This window comes from Orycteropus afer, unplaced genomic scaffold (assembly GCF_000298275.1).
Source record: "Orycteropus afer afer isolate SDZICR_OR568_19922 unplaced genomic scaffold, OryAfe1.0 scaffold00249, whole genome shotgun sequence".
NCBI lineage: Eukaryota > Metazoa > Chordata > Mammalia > Tubulidentata > Orycteropodidae > Orycteropus > Orycteropus afer.
This window is the reverse complement of record NW_006921836.1, coordinates 594,998-615,919: the sequence shown is the minus strand read 5'-3', so window position 1 is coordinate 615,919 and position 20,922 is coordinate 594,998. Positions and strand designations below refer to the sequence as shown.

Genomic DNA, 20,922 nt, shown 5'->3' with positions numbered 1-20,922 from the left:
GCAGTGTTTCGTTCTGCTGTGCATGGGGTCGCTATGAGTCGGAAACGACTCGACGGCACTTAACAACAACAACAACAACAACATAAAAAAATTAGTGAGAAGGGAAAATTATTTCCTGGTTGACTATAAGGCTGTTGGTTCCCTCTTGCTTTAAAAATAATTAATGTTTGGGCTTTATGTTATAGTCCAAAATAAGCTCAAAATTTAGTATTTTTTGATGAAAATATATGCAACAAAATAACTACCACTTCAGAAATTTCTACATGTACAATTCAGTGATGCTGGGTGTGTTCTTCAAGTTGTGGCACCTTTCTTAATACCCTTTTTCAAATTATTTAACCATCACTCACAGAAACTCAAGGAGCTCTGGAGACACAGTACCTAAGGCATTTGACTGCTAACCAGAATGTTGGTAGTTCAAACCTACCAGCCGCTCCACAGAAAGAAGATGGGGCAATCTATTTCCATAAAGATTTACCATCTTGGAAACCCAATGGGTGTTGCTATGAGTCTGAATCAACTTGGTAACAGTGCGTAACAGAACTCAGTGCCCCCTAAATTTCTCATCTATCCTTTTGAGTTACTGTTGTCAAGTTAACCATATATAGTTAATTATTTAAAAGAATATAATACATAGTACAGACATCTTTTCTAATTAGGCTAAACTAGTATTTGATTCGGGAGCTCTGGTGGTGTAGTGCCTAAGGCATTTGACTGCTAACCAGAAGGCTGGGGGTTCAAATCTACCAGCCACTCCTTGGAAAGAAGACTGGGCAATCTATTTCCGTAGAGATACCACCTCGGAAACCCAGGGAGGGGTCGCTATGAGTCAGAAACAAGTAGATGGCAGTGAGTTAGGTTTTTTATTTTGGTTTGTTATTTGATTCAAAAATAACTTCAGATAGTTTTGGTTCAAATTTAAAGATTTCTTCAAGGTAATCATTTCAGGGGGTCATCTGACCTCAGCAGCTTCAGAAAATTTGGATTCTATGTAAATATGAAATTCTGTTTCTCATTTTCCCTCTTTTGATCAGGATTCCTCTATAGACTCCTTGATCTAAATGTATTGCTAGGTTTTTGTCTCATTGCCTTTTTGGTGAAAGTTTAAATAATAAATTAGGTTCCCATTTAACAATTTCTATACACACTGTTCAGTGTCATTGGTTACATTTTTCAGAATGTGTCAGCATGCTCATTATTTCCAGCACTGATAGTTTTAAATTTTAAAGTCAAACCTTAATGAAAAAGAAGAGAGGCTATTAATAGGTACTCACTTTTGGAGTCTTAAATTTAAAATGTGAGGCATAAAGGATGTAGGGCGCAAAGTGGGAGACTTTTTTAGGATCCAGATTTATCGTTGACCATTCAAGCCCACGTAGCCTTCAGATATTGCTCCCATCATTCTGAGTCTAACTTGGTGCCCTTTGAGCTGGACAAAACCAGAATCAACTGAGGTCCTGAAAGGATCTTCCTGCATCCCATCTGACTTTGTTCCATGGCTTTAACTCTCGACCTTTTTGGGCACAGGCTACCTGTTTGATACTAGGAAAAAACCTGTCTCCATTGAGTCGATTTCTATTCACAGCAACCCCGTGTACTTCAGAGTAATCATGGTGCGTAGGGTACAAAAGTAGATTGTTCACAATTAGATTGCCAGCTCTTTCTTTCATGGTGCAGGGCAGATTTGAACTGCCAACCTTTCAGTGAGTAGTTGGGCTCAAGCCATTTAGAGAAATAGTGCAATCCGACTCGACGGCACATAACAACAACAACAACGAGGCCTTGAAGAAGACTTCACCCTCAATTCAGAAAAGGAGAGTGAGAATAAATTGCACAATTTGAAGAACGTAATGAGTGTCACTGTTGAACTGGTGTATGTTTTTACACAGTAAAACATACAGTGACAAGAAATAGAATTTAGAAAAGAAGGAAAAGTTTTACCTGCAGACCCAGAAATGGAAAGGTGTTATTGACCTGCTGAGGCACTTCAACCAGTCAAAGGCATTCTTACCAACATTTGTCCTGAGATGCTGTTGTTGTGTGCCATTGAGTCGATTCCAACTCATAGCAGACCTATACAACAGAGTAGAACTGCCCCATAGGGTTTTCAAGGCCATAATCTTTAGAGGAGAAGCTTGCCAGGTCTTTTCTCTCACTGCTGCCAGTGGGTTCAGACTGCCAACCTTTCATTTAGCAGTTGAGTGCTTAACCATGGTGCCACTAGGGTTCCTTTTGTCCTGAGAAGCCTCTATGAAATCATGACCCATTGTTCTCCCCACTTTAAGCTCCCCTGAAACCAAAACAATAAATAAATTCCTTAGCTGTTTAGAACTGTGGTCTGTTTGCCTTCACTAGCAGATGAAAAGTTTAGCTGGAACATACAGCTATTAAGTCTAGACTCATTTGTAGTTTCAGCTGGGATTTTTCTTTCCCAGAAAGCTCTGTTTAGATCATTCCCAAGTAGGTTTCTGTTTGTTTGGTGATTCCTTGGTGGACAGAGAAACTCACAGTTCAGCTCTTCATTTTCCCTCTAGAACCGCTCAGTCCAATAGAACCTCTCAGTTGGGTGGAAATGTATTCTGTCCTGTACTGCCCAATACGGCAGCCAGTAGTTGTCTGTGATAATGTTGCACACTTGAGATGTGGCCTATGTGACTGAGGGACTGAAGTTTTCATTGAATTAATTTTAATTGAATTTCAATGGCCACATGGGGCTAGTGGCTGCTAAATCAGACAGCACAGGTCTAGAGGAGCCCCAGTGACTCAGAATGGCCCTGGGGGCCAAGCATCTTTGTAGACTTGGGTCTACACGTCCTTGCCTAGCAAGGGCTCTTGACAGTTTGGTCGCATCTGTATGCAGACCCCGTGGTGCTGACGTGGGCTTTGGCTTCACTTACCATGCAACAGACACTTCACACTATGACAGTTCCCTGGATACAACGTTTGTCTTTTTCAAGTCAGAAGCCTGATGGGAGCAGTTTTCCATGACTGGGTAGCTGAGAACAGAGCTGGGAGAGGATGAATCATGTACCCATCTGGAATGCAAACATCTAGGGTTGAGGCAAAGATCTAGAACCACAGTTTTGAGGTCCCTGCCAACCCCTCCACCCCCTCAAAAAAAAATTGTCAGCAAGTAGATTCCAACTCATAGTGACCCCATAGGACAGAGTAGAACTGCCCCATAGGGTTTCCGAGGCTATAGATCTTTACAGGAGCAGACTGGTTTATCTTTCTCCCATGGAACAGCTAGTGGGTTTGAACTTTGGTTAGCAGTGAGCATCCCCAAAATGGGGCCCCGAAATGAACTGACTGGCGAATCCAGTTGGCAAATCTATTGTGGATTCTGATTTTTGTTCCCACAATGAAAAACTGATCTGCAAAGAGAGTGGTTATCCAGGCAGAAGGCTTGGTTTTTTACCTCAGTGACAAGAGATAATTACTGTGGGATTGATCAGGCGTCCAGAGAACCGGAGCAAATAAATTGTGCAGTGGCCAGTGCGGGAGGGGCCCAGCTGCAAATGGAAGTGGTGGCGAGGTCATCCCTCCGTAATGTGGCTTGATGGAGCGTCTGTCCGCATGGGTCTGCTGTAATGTGCTATTGATATGCAGCCAGCCAATTTCCCCTGTGTGGCTGGGGCTGTGAGCCGCTAGAGCAGAGCTGGGCTTCACAGCAGTAAATGAAGAGGAAAATTGAAGTAATGTTGTATTATAAATTTATGATTTCATCTGCCTGACCTAGAGGATGTTCAGTGATTGGGGGGGTGGGGGTGGAGATAAGATCCCCACCCTGCAAAGGCCAAATTCTCATCTTTGTTGTGCAGGAAACGGTAGTGACACATCCAGAAAGATTCAAGTGAAGCCCGAAGTTGGGAAGAACTTGGTCATGCTTTTTTTACCCTTGTCCAAGAGGAGAATCTCGGGTGTGCCAGCAAGAAAGCAGATAAAACAGCATTGTGCTGGTGGCCCAAGTGTAGGAAGGGACTCAGGCTTCCACCCGTAGCCATCCCCAAGCAAGCCTTGAAGGTGACACCTAGGCACGCACTTTAGCTGTCAGATTGACAGTAAAAGATTGAAGACCTCTCCATCCCGATGTTAGAAGCAAAGGAGCCATTTTTCATCAGTAAGTCCCCCTAGGCCACGGTGATGTGGTTATTTGCATATGATCTGCTTATCAGTATAGTTGAAATAATGATAGAAGAAATCTAGCGCTGGAAGATCTGATTTGATAGCAGGTGATTAATTTGGAGGAGGGTTGAGCTGCCCAGCCATGAAATACAATCCAAGGAAGGAGTCAGTGTGTGTATCTACTTAAGGCATCTATCTGAGTTCTGGCTTTGGCCCCTTTTCCCTTCCCTTTTCTTCCCTTCCCTCCCAGGAGCTCAGCATCTCCCAGGAGCTTCAGTCCTGGCCCTCAGTTAGTGGTTAATGGAAAGCTGCTGGGTCATTCTGTTGTATTGGTCATTCTGGTGCATTATGACTGCAGGTTTGGGAGTCCCTGGTGGTACAAACAGTTGAGCTGCTGGATGAATTGAGTCTTCCAGGGGTGCCTCAGAGGAAAGGCTTGGTGATCTGCTTCTGAAAAATCAGCCCCTAAAACCCTGTGGAGTACAGTTCTGCTCTGACACACATGGCAACTTTTTTTTTCCTGGCTTAAGCAAGAGGAAGTTGCCGCAGACGGTCTCAACTTAGAACCTGGGCAGGTCAGTGCTGTAGGGCATGGCCTTGGGCCAGAGGCAGGACTGGAACCCAGCCCTTCTGGCTCCCAGCTTCTGGTCTGAGTCTGATGGCAGATCCACTGTTCACAGGCAGAAGCCACAATACCATCAACCACAGGGAGGCAAGGGAAGGGGGGCCCGTCTGTGGGCTGCTGAGGTCTGAGAGCTCTAAACAGGCAGCAGGAAGACAAACTGTGGTTTACGCCACCAGAGCACCTCGGGATAGAATTTAGGAATGATTCTGTTCCCCAGCCCTCACCTGCAGGGTTGAAAAATGCTTGGCAATGTGTGAGGATCCTCTAGGTGGGTGCATGATAAGGACACCCCCTCCCCCAACAGCTTGTGTTTAGGGATATTTTTTAAGGGGTAGGATGGAACGCCACCACCCATTCATCAGTTTGCCCCACCGTGGTGCCTTGTGTGGTGCCGTGATACTGGAGGCTTTGCCAGTGGTATTTCAAGTATCAGCAGGGTTAGCATGGTGGACAGATGACAGCAGAGCTTCCGAACCAGGACAGATGAGGATGAAGGGACTGGCAATCCACTTCTGAAAATCAGCCAGTGAACACCCTGTGGTTCACAGCTGAATGCTGTCTAACACGGTGCTAGAGGATGAGCCGCCCAGGTTGGAAGACACTCAGAACACACAGTAGCCACAACCGTGGACGTGAGCCTAACAAAGACCATGAACATGGTGCTGACTGGGCAGTGTTTGGTTCTGTGGGGGCAGTGTGAGTCAGAGCCAACTGAATGGCAGCTAACAATATAGACCCCCCTCCAGAGGAACATGTGGAAAGAGGTCACCGTCACCCTCACCACTGGAGGGCATGGAAACTGCCATAAATCAACTGATTGAAGAAGCTTCCTACCAGCATCCCTGGTAGCAAGCAATGGAAGCAGCCACTCTGACCAGCAAAGGAAACTGGTCTTGGGCCATGCACAGAATTGCAGGAAGTCTGGAGAACCGCACCTTGAAAACAGGCAGAAACCAGAGGAGCTGGGTGGTTGCAGCCCCAGCCTAGGGAACAGCCCAGGAATGGCCAGGCCTGGGCCACTGTTGCTGCTGCTGGATGATGGACTCTGCTGCTGATGCCAAATGAATTTTGAACCATCCCTCTTCCTGTCTCACTGGCTCTACATGCAGATCCAGGAAGATGTCCAGTTGGCCAAGTTCAGGTTTCCTGGCCTGCCTCCCAGCTGCTAGGCTCGAGGAGAGAAGCGAGGGGCCTTTTCAGCTTCCACAGTGGGAGTGGGGCTTCTCTCCAAGACATTCACACAGAGCGGGGCGTTTAGATGCTGGGCAGGAAAAAGCAACCGCAAATGTCCACCTGGGTGGTGAAAGGAAAAGTCAAACGAGTGGTGGTAGAAGAGTGGCTATGGTGGTATATTTTTTTTAACAGACTTTTGTTTTTTAGAGCAGTTTTATGTTTATAGAAAAATTGTGCAAAAAGTAGAGCGCTTCCGAGCACACAGTTTCTCCTATTTTAGTTTGTATTTGTGAAGTACATTTGTTACAACTGGTGAACCCAAGACAAGTTAGTAGTAACTAAAGTCTGTAGTTTACGTTCGGGAGCAATGGTGGTTCAGTGGGAGGACTGTCACCTTCCATGAAGAAGACCCTGGTTCGATTCCCAGCTGATGCACCTTGGACACAGCCACCCCCTGTCTGGCATGGAGGCTGGTATGTTACTATGATGCTGAACGGGTTTCAGTGGACCTTGCAGCCTAAGATGGGCCGGAAGGAAAGGCCTAGTGATCTACTTCTGAAGAATCAGCCAGTGACGACCCTGTGGGTCACAGTAGTCCGATCTGCAGCAGATCACGGGGATGGTGCAGGCCCGGGACAAGTGTCATCCATTTGGGCATGAGTGTGTCAATCATTGGCACCACTTGGCAACTCCTGGAGAAAACGCACTTGCTGTGAAATGCCCCCGTGAGGACACGTGGCACAAAGGTGCTGGGCCCTGCTCCATGGAACACGTGCAGCACATTTTAACACAGCCAGTCCCGTGCTATTCTCCAAAGCCCTTGTGAAGGTACTGGCAGCCCTGTGGTCTGTCCTCCCTGTGGACGTGGGCTCCTAGGACGCCCCTTCCACTGGGCCATGGCTTATTAGGCCAGTGTCTTCCAAGGGCACAGGGCCAGCCACAAGTTTTCTTTGCTCCTAATCGGCAACCCCTGTATACCCACTGTTCTTTCTGGCACTGGCACTGCTGTCCGCCTGCCTTGGGAGGAGGCATTACAAGCACTTTAATCTCCTACTGTCAATAGCTTTAAGGTAAAGTACATTCAGGCTAAGCTCTCCAAATGTCAGTGCCAGGCGCCGGCCCTGTGTTTGGCACTGATGTGTGGCATTTACTCTGCGGGTTCAAGAAGGTGCATGGTCTTTGGGGTCTGGCTGCCCAAATACAGGTTAATTAACAGCAAGCTGACAGCAGTACCCCCAGCCCCAGGAGGAAGGTGACCCAGACTCTGGGTAAAGACCCTCATGGGAGACAAGTCAATTTTGTGACAGGAAATAGCTCAGTTGTTGCCCATTCCCATCCTCTCTGGAAAGTTACTCAGACCTGAGGCAGCTATGCTAATTGGACTCTGATCTTTCTCCCTCTGTTCAAGGCTACCCCAACTTCGTGGCAACCTACGGCCGCGGCTACCCCGGATTTGCTCCCAGCTATGGCTATCAGTTCCCAGGTGAGTGTCTTTGTCTCAGCCGTTTGAAAACACAGGAGGGGGGGGGGGCCTTGGGGGGCCCTGAATAGAACACAGCTCATACACACATTCATTTCCGAAACAATGTGTATGCACTCACTTTCAACTCCACTTATCTCCAGAGTCAGGGGACAGCTCAGAGTTTCTGATTAACAGAAGTATTAATCAGTGCTGGAGATTTTGAGAGTGGCAGCTTTTAAAGGAAACAGAAAGCACCAAAGAGGAGGCCTCCCTTAGCTCATGCCTGTCTTCCTGTGACGAGTTCCTTCTCACCAGAGACTGAACTCTAAGCCAGGGTTTTCTTTCACCCCTGCCTCCCCACTCACCGCCTCCGTCAGTGTGCCTGATATCTAACGTCTCCCGCCCTTCCTTTTCGCCTCTCCTCCTCCAGCTCCTTCCTGACAGCTCTTGCTCCCTTCTGGTGTGTTGGTGTTGCATTGTTGGGGTTTTGCTTGCTGTCCATCCCAGGCGTTGGTGTTAGCTCCTCCCTCCCTGTGTATGGGCAGCAGAGACTCAAGGTAGAGCCTTGCGATGCCCGCTCACTCCCGGTCGGCTCTGGCTCTGATGGAGCTGGAAGGCCTGGGACCCACCTGGAGGAGCGTGATCTGTAGGGGATGGGCAGAGGGATACTGAACAAAGCATCATTTTGTGGGGTTTTGCTGTTCCCTTGAGGAGGTCAACCAGCCCTTCCCTGACCTGGAGGACAGATGGGAATGTATCATCAGGTCTGTATGGGCAAGGACAGCTAAGGTTCCTGGAGAAGGCTTTAAGAACAGAGTTTTGTCCTTGGTGGCTTCTGTGCTGAGGAAGGGCGCTCTGTGAGGAAGCTGGGCTTTAGGTGGAGTCTCACTCCTGGTTGGTCATCTTGCTAGAGGTGGAGCCTGGAGCTTCAGGGTCTGGGGTGAACTAGCGGAGAGAGCAAAGATACGGCCCTGGAAGGACTGTGCTCTGAAATTAGTGAACAGCAGTACAGTTGAGGGCTGCATGAGGGTCTGTAGCCCAGAGTTTCCTCGGACCAAGCTGTGGTATGGGGAACAGTGTGTGGGAAGGTCATGGGGCGTTCAGGACTCTTAGGGCCATATCCAGTGGGGGTCAGATTTCTCGACCAGTGAAGGAAGCCTGGGCTCTTGTCTTGGCTCCAACACAAACCAGCCAAGTGACCATGGCAGGCCAACAACTTGTCTGGGTCACAGTCCTCTCTTCTGTGAATGAGGGGGTTAGGTGGGGTGGTCTTGGGTCTGTGCACCTTCCTAATTTGTGGGGGTGAGAAGGCAAGTACAGTAGCAAGTCAAGATGGAGGAATTGGGGGGGACTATCCCATGACCGTCCCCTGGGGCTGAGGCAGTCTCCCCTTCTGGGTGGGGCCTTAGCAAGGATCCTTGGCCTACATCAGGAAGAAGACTTTGCCACAAATGGCTGCTTTTGGGGGGGCCATGGGCACCTGGACTTAAGGAAGGAAGGGAGCGTGACAACAGCCACCACAACAGAAGCTAGCACCTGGGGCCAGGCACTCTCCAGAGATTGCTGGATCTGTTGCCTCCATTAGATTATTCCCATTTATAGATGGGGTCCTGTGGCACAGAGGGGTCAAGGAACCCTGTTCAAGGGGTCACAGCTAACAAGGGATGGAGCCAGGATTTGGACCCAGGTAGTCTAGTTCTCAACCATCACACTCCACCATCCCTCTAGTGAGTATGGCTTGGGACGCCAACACTACCCACATGTGGCTACTTGAATTTAGACTTAAATTAATTAAAATGAAAAATTCAGTTCCTCAGTCACACGAGCCATATGTCAGTTACTCAGTAGCCACACGTAGCTAGTGGGAAATTGAACAGTGAGGGATAGGACCTTTCAATCATTAGAGGAAGTTCCATTGAAGGGTGCTGTTCTAGAGCAGATTGGGAGAAGTGTATTGGGATGGTGGTGACATGGCCCATGCTGCACGCGTGCGCGCGCGCGCACACACACACACACACACACTGCCCTTCCCAGGAGAGACTTGTTGTGTCACCATCCCTGTTCTCTATTCCTGGCCTGGCCTGCTCAACCTAGAAGCTGGTAGCCAGCAATTTGATGGAAAGCTTTTTCCATCGCTTCTACCCTGTCTTCCTCCCCGGGGGCAAAGACAGGGACTTATATACCTCAGTTCACTTAGTGCCAGGTCACCATTATTTCCTCACATGGCACTAATCCCAGGGCAGAGTTGGGAGGTCATACGTGGGGTCACTGTGGAGTGATAAAGTGGACTTCATGCTAAGGCCCTGTCTCATCTGAGAGCCTGTGTCAGGGCCCCATGAGCAGGCTCAGGAAGCCTCTCAAAAACTCTGTCTCAGTGACTTGCACCCCTGTGTCTGCCCCAGACAGACACTCATTCAGTAGTGACCAAGGGAAGGTTAGGCAGAATGAGAGGGGGTCCTACGGATGCTGGCTCTTCACTGCAAGCCGAGCCTTTGGGAATGGGGGCTAAGGGGGTGGAGTCGGCTTGGAGTCACCATGCCCAGGACCCAGCTGACAACTCACTGTTAGTTTCTGCAGTTTACTCAATCAACTGGGTTTGAATGGGGCAGAAATCAGGCATTAAGTTGTACAGACAGTGACTCCCTGACTGTAGGAGTTAGCTGCTTTGTTTCTTCTTGGCCATCAAACTTCTCATTTCCTCATCCTTCCCGTTCACACCCTGGAAGCCTCTTCTTTGTCCCCACTTATGGCCAGAAAGGGACCACTAGGAGACACAAGAGTGAGGCTTCCTGCTCTTGGGGAGGTTTGGAGGGGCCCTGGGCCAGGGAGGGAATTGCCTAATGGTTGGATCTAGCCACCCAACCTCCCTTAATGAAGAGACAGGTTGGACTGAGAGTCCAACCCATTCCTGACCCCACTCTGTACAGGGGTCTCTTGTAGCATGTCAGCTTGGTCTGGAGCTCCATACTTCCAGCTGACTCCCCAAGCAGCCATCTGGTTCTAGACCACAAAGCTGAGGTCCAAGTAAAGTGGATAGTTCCCTCTAGAACCAACCCTGACCCCTCTTGGAGTCTTGGCTGTAAGGACAGGGCTGTTATGTCAGGGAATCTTTGGAATGTTCTAAATTGTCTCATGTCACTAAGGAGTATATCTAGTGTATCTGGCCAAGGGACTTGGAGTACAGAGGGGGTACCCAGAGGTGGGACAGTCCAAGTCCTTTCCTCATCCCCTGTTGGGCTGATTTTGTTGAGCCCCCACCCCCACCCCACTGCTCCCATCTCCTCACACCCTGCAGTCTTACAAGTTCATGACATTGGCACAGCTGTCCTGTCACCACCAAGCAATCCTGATGCTTTTTCTCTGTGGTCTTTCTTTCGGATGTCCTCACTATGCCCACTTTTCCCACTTCCCCACTTCTGGTCCCTCTTATGATGTTTGTGGATCCTGCCCCCTTCCCAGACTCTTCCTGAAGCCATTCCAGTAGGGCAGTGCCAGGTAGCTAGTTAAGAGAAAGGAGCGACACCCACACTCCTAGACCCCTGCTGAGACTTCATTCTGCCTGTTGTCACTCAGCAGCCCATGTGTCCTGGGCTCCTTTCAGGAGGATGCAGTCCAATCCCTTTTAATGGGTCGCCCTTTGCACCAGCCATACCCTTTCAGTAAATGTCTATCTCATCTGCTTGGGGGTCCAGATAGCACTCTCAATGGAGCCTCATTTAACCTGTGTGATGTAGGGCTTGAGGCTAAACTTTCTGATGTTGCAACGCCTACCTCTGGCAACCTTCAGGATTCTGTGAGAATAAATGAGTTGTTCTGAGTCAGGGCTAGACGGCTTTGGATAATTATTAAAGTAGGGGGTTGTTCTTTCCTAGAAAGGCTGAGGGGTAACCAGCCACTTTGGAAATGGTCTCCCACATCTCCACCGTGGGCCCCCCACCACAGCCTGTCCCCTGCAGATCCATATGTGGCCTTGAATTGTTATGGTCATGATCAAGGGTCCCTATATCTTCTCTTTTTTCCCATTCCCTGGACTTCTCATTTCAGTTTAATCTGTTAATTTCTGTTCTTATTTCACTTTGCAGACTATTTGCCGATTTCCCAAGACATAATTTTTATCAACTAGCTCTTAAGAGAGGCATTAAAAATTGGGGTTTGCTACCATTACTAGAGAAAGAACACATTCCAGGCCTGGGCCACCCCAGCAGCTGTCAATGTCACTGAAACTCTGTGCTAGTTGCCTGTTTGAATGAGTGTTCCTTCTCATTTTTGGTTCTTGGAAAAGACTTCATGTCCTCATTGCTTCACCCTACAGTTTTTTTGTTGTTGTTGTTCTCAAGTCCTTTCCCATTTTGCTTCTTGTACCTACTGTTAACACCTTCCCCTTCCCCAGAATGTAATGGGTCAGAGGGAAACTTCTCATAAACTTTGTAGAGCCTCCTCAGGGGACTCGAGCAAGATGGTACCAATTATTGTAAATAATGAGCTTGTTGGGGCATTTTATGGAAAGTGCTTTTCAGTGCTGGTAGCCCAGAGGAGTTGATGGAATATGGCTCAAGGCAGTTGTGTCTTATGGTGTATGGTCCCCAAAATGAACACACATGCAGACTATTTTACAAAAACTAACCTGGAAAAAAAGAATCTGGAAGAGAACTATATAAATATTAACCGATTGCCTTTGTCTCTTGAGGCCAGTTGCTCAGTGGCTGTTGCCATAATAATAATCTCGTCTGTCTTGGGGAAGGGACGGACTGAGATACCGGAGTTCCATCATGTCTCAGGCCCTGTGAGCATCAATCTGTACTGTCCCCCCGCTTCCCCATCTCCAGCTTTCCAGCCTCACCCCCCCTGCCCATGCTGACTTTGGCACCCTGGGGTAGGATGGGGGTGGGCCACAGAAGGACCATCCTGAACCAGCCTCAGCTCAAGGCTGGCACCCCTGACAGTCACCCGTGATCCTGACCCCAACCCCCGAAATTGGAAACACTCTTTGATTAATGAAGTTAGATCATTTGGCTCCTCGAGAGTCACCCCTTTCTCAGTGCTCCTAGTTTGTGAGAAGTGACCTCCATGCTCCCATTTGCTGCATTTGGTGTAAACTAATCCATACATGTGAATGTCATTGTCCTTGAGACACAACAGACATGGTTTTGCTCATCTCATTAAAGATGTGTGATGGAATCATCTGTTAATTTCCTTTTATTTTCCTGTAGGCTCTTGCATGGGTATTATTTTTTAATTTCTTTCTCCAAAAAATCTGTATGGCTTCCTTTCCCTCCCCCCACCCCCCATATTTTGTTTTGCTGTGAATTGCTTTGCTTTGGTAAACTTGTCCTAGTGATGCTTGACTCGCCAACATCGTTGCCATTGTGAATTTTCTTCATCTCTGTAAATAGTTCATCTGTGCTTTTCCCTAATGACATTTTATTTTTTCCCCTGTAAGCAACTGAGGTAGAAAAATAAATTGTTTACCACGGACATGCTGTGTGCTGCCGTCTCTTAGCCTTAAAGTGTCCTATTCTCGCTCTGGGGGAGGTGAACACACTAAATAACCAGGACCAGTGACAGCCTTGCGTGGTTTCTAAAAGCATGCCAACTCCCCCTGGCTGCCGCCTGTCCCCAGCCCTCCCTGCTTCCTCACATCCCCTGCACTTGCCCAAGGTGTCCTGTCCTTGAGCAGAGTGATGGAGCATCTGCAGCTGGCAGCTGCGCGGTGTTGCCCTGATGCCCCATTCTCTGCCATCACGCCTGCCTGCAAGTGGAAACGTCACTGGAACATCTGGAGCCCTCACATCTGTGTGCCAAGCGTGTGGGTGCTCATGCACGTGCTTGTGCACTGGGCCAACATGTGGTTGTACACGTGGCTTGCTATCCTAACTCCCTAGAACAGTGCAGGTTGGATGAGTCACCAGTACAGAATGGAAATGTTGCTGGACATGAAGCTAGAAGACCTTGTTTCCAGGTCCCGCTTACTCACATAGTTGCCTCATGACCTTGAGCAAATTATTTAGCTCTCTAAGTCCTGGGAGTAGTCATAGTGCCTAGCTAGTGGGGTTGTTAAGGAGCTCAGGTTACACAGTGGTTAAGCACACGGCTGTTAACTGAAAGGTTGGCGGGTGGAACTCACCCAGCAGTTCTTCAGAACAAAGACCTGGCAATCTGTTTCCATAAAGATTACAGCCTAGAAAACCTTATGGAGCAGTTCTGCTCTGTCATACGGAGATTCTCTGAGTCAAAAATCAACCCGTTGGCACCTAACAACAGTCGGGTTGTTAGGAGAAATAAGTGGGATGATGTGTGTATGTGAAAGAGCCTTGTAAATCGGTAAATGCTATAAAATTAGAAATTATCGATGTGGTGGGCATTGATGCTCTGGTTACAATCGAAAGGAATTCCCGGATGGTTTTCCATGCCTTGCCACTCCAGGTGGAGCTGCCTTTTGGTAGATCTGCTTATTGGAGGAAGGAGTGATACAGGTGCCACAGGTGAAGCCAGTTTCTGGAGCTGCTTGCTCCATCCTTCCTGTTCCCTCCCTCCCGTTTCCTGATCATCCAGTGCTGGGTTAGGTATCAGATGCCATGACATGAATCAGACTCAGTCCCTCAAGATGCTCACAGTCCAGCTGAGAAAAAGAATAAATTGTCACACCTCTTAAGCATCATGGAACAGGTGCTCAGCTAGAGGGAGGGAGCTTCTCCATGGTATGGAGTGACCAAGGTGGGCTCCTTGTTCTGCTTATGGGGGAGTCAGGAATGGCTTTGTAGGTAATGCTAGACTCGGTCTCAAAAAGTCAAACAGAATTAGCCAGGTGATGAAGGAAGTATATGCTAGGCAGAAGAATGACGTGCTTAGACGCTAATCAGGTAGTTTTAAGTTTGACTGCAAGAAAACACACAATAACAGCCTAAAGAAATGAGCCTGGATATGGCTCCACTGTTGGGGATCTGGATTTTTTTTTTTGTAGTTCATTCTATCCTATTCAGCATAAGATTTCTGCCTCCTGGTCTAATAAGGCTGCTTTACCTCCAGCTATCACATACCCATCCACCCATCAGCAAGGTAGAAGGGGTGGTGAAGGGCACACCTCTAACTTTTAATAACACTTTTCACGAGTCCTGCTTGACACACTGTTTAGATCCCATTTGTCATAACTTAGTCATGCAGCCAGTTTCAGGTACAAGGGAGCCTCAGAAATGTCTTCTTTTTCAGGTAACCTTGTGACCAGCTAAAAATGGACTTCTGGTACGAAGGAAAAACAGTGGAACAGATATTAGGGGACAGTTAGCAATCTTTGCCACAAACTTGAGAGAAGGGACACTGCAGATCCCAGGAATTCTGAGTCACTGAGTGTACAGGGAGCCCCCAAGATCATCTTGGAACTAGGGTGGGAGATGGGAGACCAGGCTGGTGAAGCTGGCAGGGCTGAGTCACGTGGGCCTTGTGAATCAGGTTTGGGCATTTCAGTCTGGTCCCCAATGCATGTGACAAGCCCTTTGAGGATTTTAAGTAGAGGAGCAATGTGGTCAGATTTCCAAACTGAATCAAAGGGGTTTAGAGAGGTGGGGGAGTTAGTGAGGAAGGGTAGGTTTGGAACCATGCTGACTTCTTTCTTCACCCTCTGTCCTCTCCTCCTTGCCTCACCCTCTCTTGATTTCATTCCTCTTCCCCTGCCTTGTACTGACTGGTGGCCCTTTGCGGGGTTCCAGCTCTACTTGAGGCAGCAGGGTTAATTCAACCCCACCCGCCAACGTTAGCTAAAGTCTGAGATGACAGTGGCCTCTGAAACTGGTGGCACTTGGGCAGTCAAGAAAATGAGGTTAGCACATCATAGCCCAGCACTATGCTACCCCCAAGGACACTGTGTGTGTGTGTGTGTGTGTGTGTGTGTGTGTGTGAACAATGAACAGCAAGGCATACAGAGCCCACAGTGAAAAGACTCCTCCCTGGCTGGCTCAGCTTGAACTATTGTCCAGAAGTGCCAGTTTGAGCTCCTACTTCTTCCATAATGGAAAACAGATTTCCTCTCAGGTGCCGATGTTGACTGATTGGTATTGGCTTCCTGGAGCACTGGCTTAAGGAAGATGTTGGGGCCAAGTCCTGGCTCAGCAGAACAGAGGTTCATGATTGATTAGTGATGCCTGCCAGGGTACTCACAGCCGGCACCACATACTTTCCCTTTGGGCTCCAGTCTGATGATGGTGCTTTGGTGCTGGGTGATTTTCAGTCACTTTGCAAGACAACCATTCTGTGTTGCACATGGGGAGTGCGAGGAGAGGAGGTGTAACTCAGGAACATCCCGTTGTCCCCTCTGGAGGAGAACCCATGCAGTACATCATCAGTCAGGGATGCTGCAAGGTAAGCTCCAGTTATGGCATCTGTTCTTTGAGGACAGAGGCTTAGTGATTGCCTTATTCTAAGGGATATTGCTTGAACAAGGAAAGCAGAATGAAGAAAACCCAAGTGTCTTAGGAAGTCAAGAAGTTTACAACTGAGGAAAACAGTCTTGGATGGAAGGGGGCTAAACCAGTTCACTCCTGACCTGGCAGTTCTGTCAGTTTATGAGTTTGCCAGGTGTTCAGAAATACAACATACCTGCCTTGTTAAACGCTTCTGGTTCTGTACCTGAGGCCACCATGGGGAGCGACTCCAGGGCCCTTCAGCCCATCCCTCCTCCAGAGAACACCAGCCTACCCAAAAGGCAGTGACCCTGGTGGTAAGGCCCTTTCTCAGAAGAGGTGAAACCTAGGTGTCACTCGGGAGCCACATCTCCCTCAGTCTCTCCTGTATCCTGCTTTTTCTGAACTAGTCCTGAGAGAGAAAAGAGCCTCCCCTCTCCCACCTCTGTGGCCTTGTCAGGGGAGGCGATTCCCAAGCCACTGCTATGGAATCATAGAACCAGTGGCTTAAAACAACCCTTCCTCTGGGTAGAGATTTAATTTCCAGAACCACCCCCTGCTTAAGGTTTTTTTTTTTTTTTTCCCCTCCATTTTAGTAATTTTTGTTGTTGATGAAAACATACACAGCAGAATATACACCGTTCAACAATTTCTATATATACAGTTCAGTGACTTTGATGACATTCTTTGAGTTGTGTAACCATTCTCACCTTTTCCAAAGCATTCCTCCCCTGTTAACATACACTCACTGCCCCTGAGTTTTCTATCTAATCTTTCTAGTTGCTGTTGTCAAGCTGATCCCTTGTAGATAGTTCTTTAAAAGAGCACAGAGCTCAGGGCATTCTTTACTAATTAACCTCCTACTTAAGTTTTTAAGAAAGGAGCTCTGGTGGTGTAGTAGATAAGGCACATGGCTGCTAACCCAAAGGTCATCAGTTCAAACCCACCAGCCACCCCACAAAAGGAAGATGGAGCCATCTACTTCTGTAAAGATTTATAGCCTCAGAAACCCAATGGTTGGAATTGACTTGACAGTGAGTTTGGTTTGGTTTTTTGGTTTAAGTTTTTCCTCACGCCTTTGCCCCATCAGGCACTCTGGTGGCATATTGCCTAAGGCATTTGACTGCTAACCAGAAGGCTGGCGGTACAAACCCACCAGCTACTCCTTGGAAGGAAGACTGGGCAATCTACTTCCCTAGAGACAGGGCCTCGGAAACCCGAGGGAGGGGTCGCTATGAGTCAAATTGACTCAATGGCAGTGAGTTTGTTTTTTTTTATTCTGCCCCATCAGTGCCCTGACTGAGAATTGTGATGCTCCTGTTTGGTGGGCCCCAGGTCTCTACCAGTACTCCCTGGCCTCATTGCTTCTGGTTGGTTCAAGAATGGAGCCCAACCAGTGAGTGGTGGCTTATTCCTTGGGAAGCAGATCCTGAAATACCAAGACAGGGTGATTGGCTTCCCAGGTACATGGACATAACACAGACCCATATGGAGGGGTACACACAGCTGGCTATTGCACCCCTAAAAATAGAAACACTCCCTTGTAAGAGAAGGCCCCTCCCAGCATAGCAGCTTCCCCCAACACATACATCTGTGCCAACCCAACCTCTAGTCAGAACATCCCTTCAGCCTCCTCTCTGGGGATTACCCCTTCACAGATTAGATCCACGGATTTTCAGTCACAAACCAGCTCCCTCTGTGGCCACCTGGCCCTCATGTACTAGAGGCTTATGCTCTCATTTTCATATAAAAGGCAAGCTTAGTTGGGAAAGCATGTCTGCAGCTTTTGAAAAAAGATGGAGAAGTCAAACTCAGCAGTATATCTCACATGCAGATGGGTGCAGTGTGGGAACTGTTGGGTCTGTGAACCGGCCAGGCCCAGGTGCACCTCCCTCAGCTGAAAAACCAGGAGCTGACGGTATCCCCAGATGAAAGCAGAGGATGGGCCTAATAGGCACTTAATAAATGTACATGGAAATGAATCGGAGCAATCTGAATTGACAGGAGATGCAGGTTTCACTTTCAATCAGCTTTCTGTGCCTCTTGAAGCTGGTCTGCATAAATAAAGGGCAGTAATGACTCAGTGAGCGCTCAGCTCCCCATGGTAAAGCCAGAACACTGTGCTCTCAGTCTGAAAGTCAGGAGGCAGCTCTTGGCCCTGGCTTGTGGGAGAGTGAGGCCATCCCTGTGCCTGGGTCCTCCTTTCTATGGAGTGGGGCTATTTACCCTTGCCCCATCCCCCTTCCGCACACATTGTTGAGAAGATGAGACCAGGCATGAGTTAGAATTGTGTCCAAAGAGACATCCCATGCAACGAGCAAGGGACCCAGCCAGCTTTGCCCCGGGTAGCAGAGAGGCAGAGAGGAAGACTGTGGTATGGCATCCATACTTCACTGTGCATGGGCTTAAGAGGCTCAGGAAAAAAAAAAAAAGAAAAAAAAAACCTCAACTGCCGTCAAGTTGGATCCTTGGGTTTCCAAGGCAGCATCATTACAAAAGTAGATTGCCCAATCTTCCTTCCGAGAAGTGGCTGGTGGGTTTGAACTGCCAGCCTTCTGGTTAGCAGTCAGATGCCTTAGGCACTAAGCCAACCAGAGGCTTAGTGCCCCCAGACTCCATGTCCCCCAGGACTACTGTCCTCCCCCCAATGCATACCTTTTTAGGGACTTGATACCACCAGGCTCAGAAAGCCCCCATTAAGTCTGCCAGCAGGAACTTAATCACCCATCTTCAAGCCCTTCAGTTTTAATTTCCATCAGCAAAAGCAAATGACAGAGACTGCAGCTTTGGTGGGGGGTGGAGAAAGTCCCCATAAATTGCTCATGGAGTGTGAAATTGTAGGTGAAGGCAGTGCCAGGCCTGAGTGTGGGGCAGCTTGTGCCCTCAGAACAAACCTGAAGGCAAAGCTGTACACCCGCATCCCTCCTCCTCCCTTGTCTGAAAAGATGGAGCAGAGCCCTGCCCAGAGACGTTTTCCCAGAGTCCAGCCCAACTTGGCTGCCCTGACTCCAGAAGACCCCAGCCAACAGTGTCACCCTACCTGCTCCCTGTCCCTTCAGTCAGGGGCGAGAGAGTGCATTCTCTGTGATGTACTGGAGAATGCCATCAGGGCCTGCCTTGGGCCAAGTCCTCCAGAGGCACAGGGGTGCTGAGAAGATGAGCCAGGGGACATTCCACATGTGGCCTGATGTGCAGCTATGTGGTTTGACAGGTGTGATCATAGCAGTACGAGTGAGCACAGAGGAGGGAGTGACTGACTCAGCCAGGAAAGCTTTCAAAAAGGGCGTAACATCTCAGTTGGGTTTTAAAGTGCAAAAAGAAGTTCACCAGGCAGACAAGTAGGCAAGGGTATTATTCTATGTTGAGGGCACAGCAGATGTAAAGGCATGAGAACATTACATGTCTTCCTCCCTTGCATTCTTGCCTCTGTAGATTTCTGTTGTCCCCATATAGGGAGATGCTGTCCCATTACCTGGCCCAGGACAGCTGGACAACAGTTTGGCATTAGGAAGTCAATACCACTTCTTCCCAGACCCAAAGAATCATTGTCAGACATTGTGACCCAGGGGCTAATCTACCCTTGCCATAGAAGGCCATTCCCTGACAAGGGTCTTGGTGGTTGACTCTTGTGGATGACTTTTCATACTTCTCCCACAGTGTCAGATGTCCAACTGCCAGAGAAAGAGTCAAAATTCTGCTTCCTTCCAACAGAGTCTCTTGCTGAGCCATTCAAATCCTAAACTCTCTTTGGGCCTCCACACGTGCCTACCTTCCCCTCAGTTTCATTCTGAGCCAACCCAGTGGGCTCTGGATTCTGACTGGTCACCCTCTGAGGTAGGAAACCTTTCCCAACACACCTACTCATAGAAGGAGGGATGAGTACAGTCTGTGCCTAGCTGTCCACTCTGAGTCTGAGCCGGTGTTTGGCTGGCCCAGATCTTGCAGTGGTGGGTCTGTGGGCAGCCCTGTGGTAGTGCCTGCGTAGGACTTCTCCAGGCTTTTTCCATCTGACCTCCATTACCAACCTTGACCATGCTGGGAGGTAAGGCCAAGAGCAAGAAGAGGCACCTTCTGCCCCCAACCGTTGTGTCTGTCCATTTCTCCACCACCCATCCATCCATTCTTCATGTGTTCCAAGAAAACAGTTGCCATCAAAAGTCAGTTCTGACTCATGCACTCCACAGGCTGTGACCTTTCAGAAGCAGATCATCACCAGGCCTGTCTTCAAAGGTGCCCCTGGGTGGCTTTGAATCACCAACCTATCTGTTAGTAGTTGAGTGCTTAACCATTTGCAACACCCAGGAATTCCCTTATGTGTTAGTCACTTAGTTATTGAGCCCTGCCATGTCACTGGTGCTACCATAGATATTTGTGACACAATAGTGAACAAGAATGATGTCCATCTGCCTTTCTATGGCTCTCTTGGAAGGCAGAGGAGCAAACAGAATTCCTCTTGAATGGAAGGGCTAAGAGAGGCCCCATTAGTACCATCCCTTGTAGAGAAGCTGGGAGGAACTAGAGAAGCCCGAGGGCAGCATATCAGGGCAGGAGGACCATTGAGATCGATCATCAATCAAGCCAAAGAGCCCCAATCACCAGGGTCCTTTCCACACCTGCAGTGACCACACCACAGGGCCCCAGCCACCCCAGTCAGGCTGTCCCTGAGCCCTTGCATGCACCCTGTCTCCTATTGTCACATGGGCCCACCAAAGTTAGAGCTTGCACTTCAGATAAAATTCTCCCTTATCACTCACAACCAAATTACAAATGTTATCTTTGAAAGCCCTTTGGATGTGAAATGTCGAGTAAATTAATAGGATTTTAGAATAGGAAGGCACCAAAGGGATTTCTCAGCTCCACGACCATTATTATATTACCTTGGGCAATAATAATAAAAATAGAAATAAAAGTTATTACTCCACTTACTGAGCACTTCCTGAGCACCAGATAGCCGTGCCGAGCATCCGGTGCCATCATCTCATAGAATCTTCACAGCAGCCCTGCAAGGAGACGTCCTGCCTTTCACAAGGGTGGAAGTGAGGCTGAGAGTTACTTGCCTTGGGTCATAGAACTAGTAAGTGTCAGAGAGGAGATTCAAACCTGGGTTCATGCCTTAAAACCACCATCATATACTGAAACATTTC

The 20,922-nt window shown here is 48.4% G+C and overlaps 1 protein-coding gene across 1 annotated transcript in view; it reads left to right on the top strand.

Annotated features, from left to right (window-relative positions):
• The window catches only part of MSI2 (musashi RNA binding protein 2), a 534,424-nt gene that overhangs the window by 471,263 nt on the left and 42,239 nt on the right, over positions 1–20,922 (top strand). Inside the window, exon 10 of the mRNA XM_042782154.1 lies at positions 7,332–7,406. Coding sequence (XP_042638088.1) covers positions 7,332–7,406 — 75 coding nt within the window. The remainder of the gene's footprint in view (positions 1–7,331; positions 7,407–20,922) is intronic.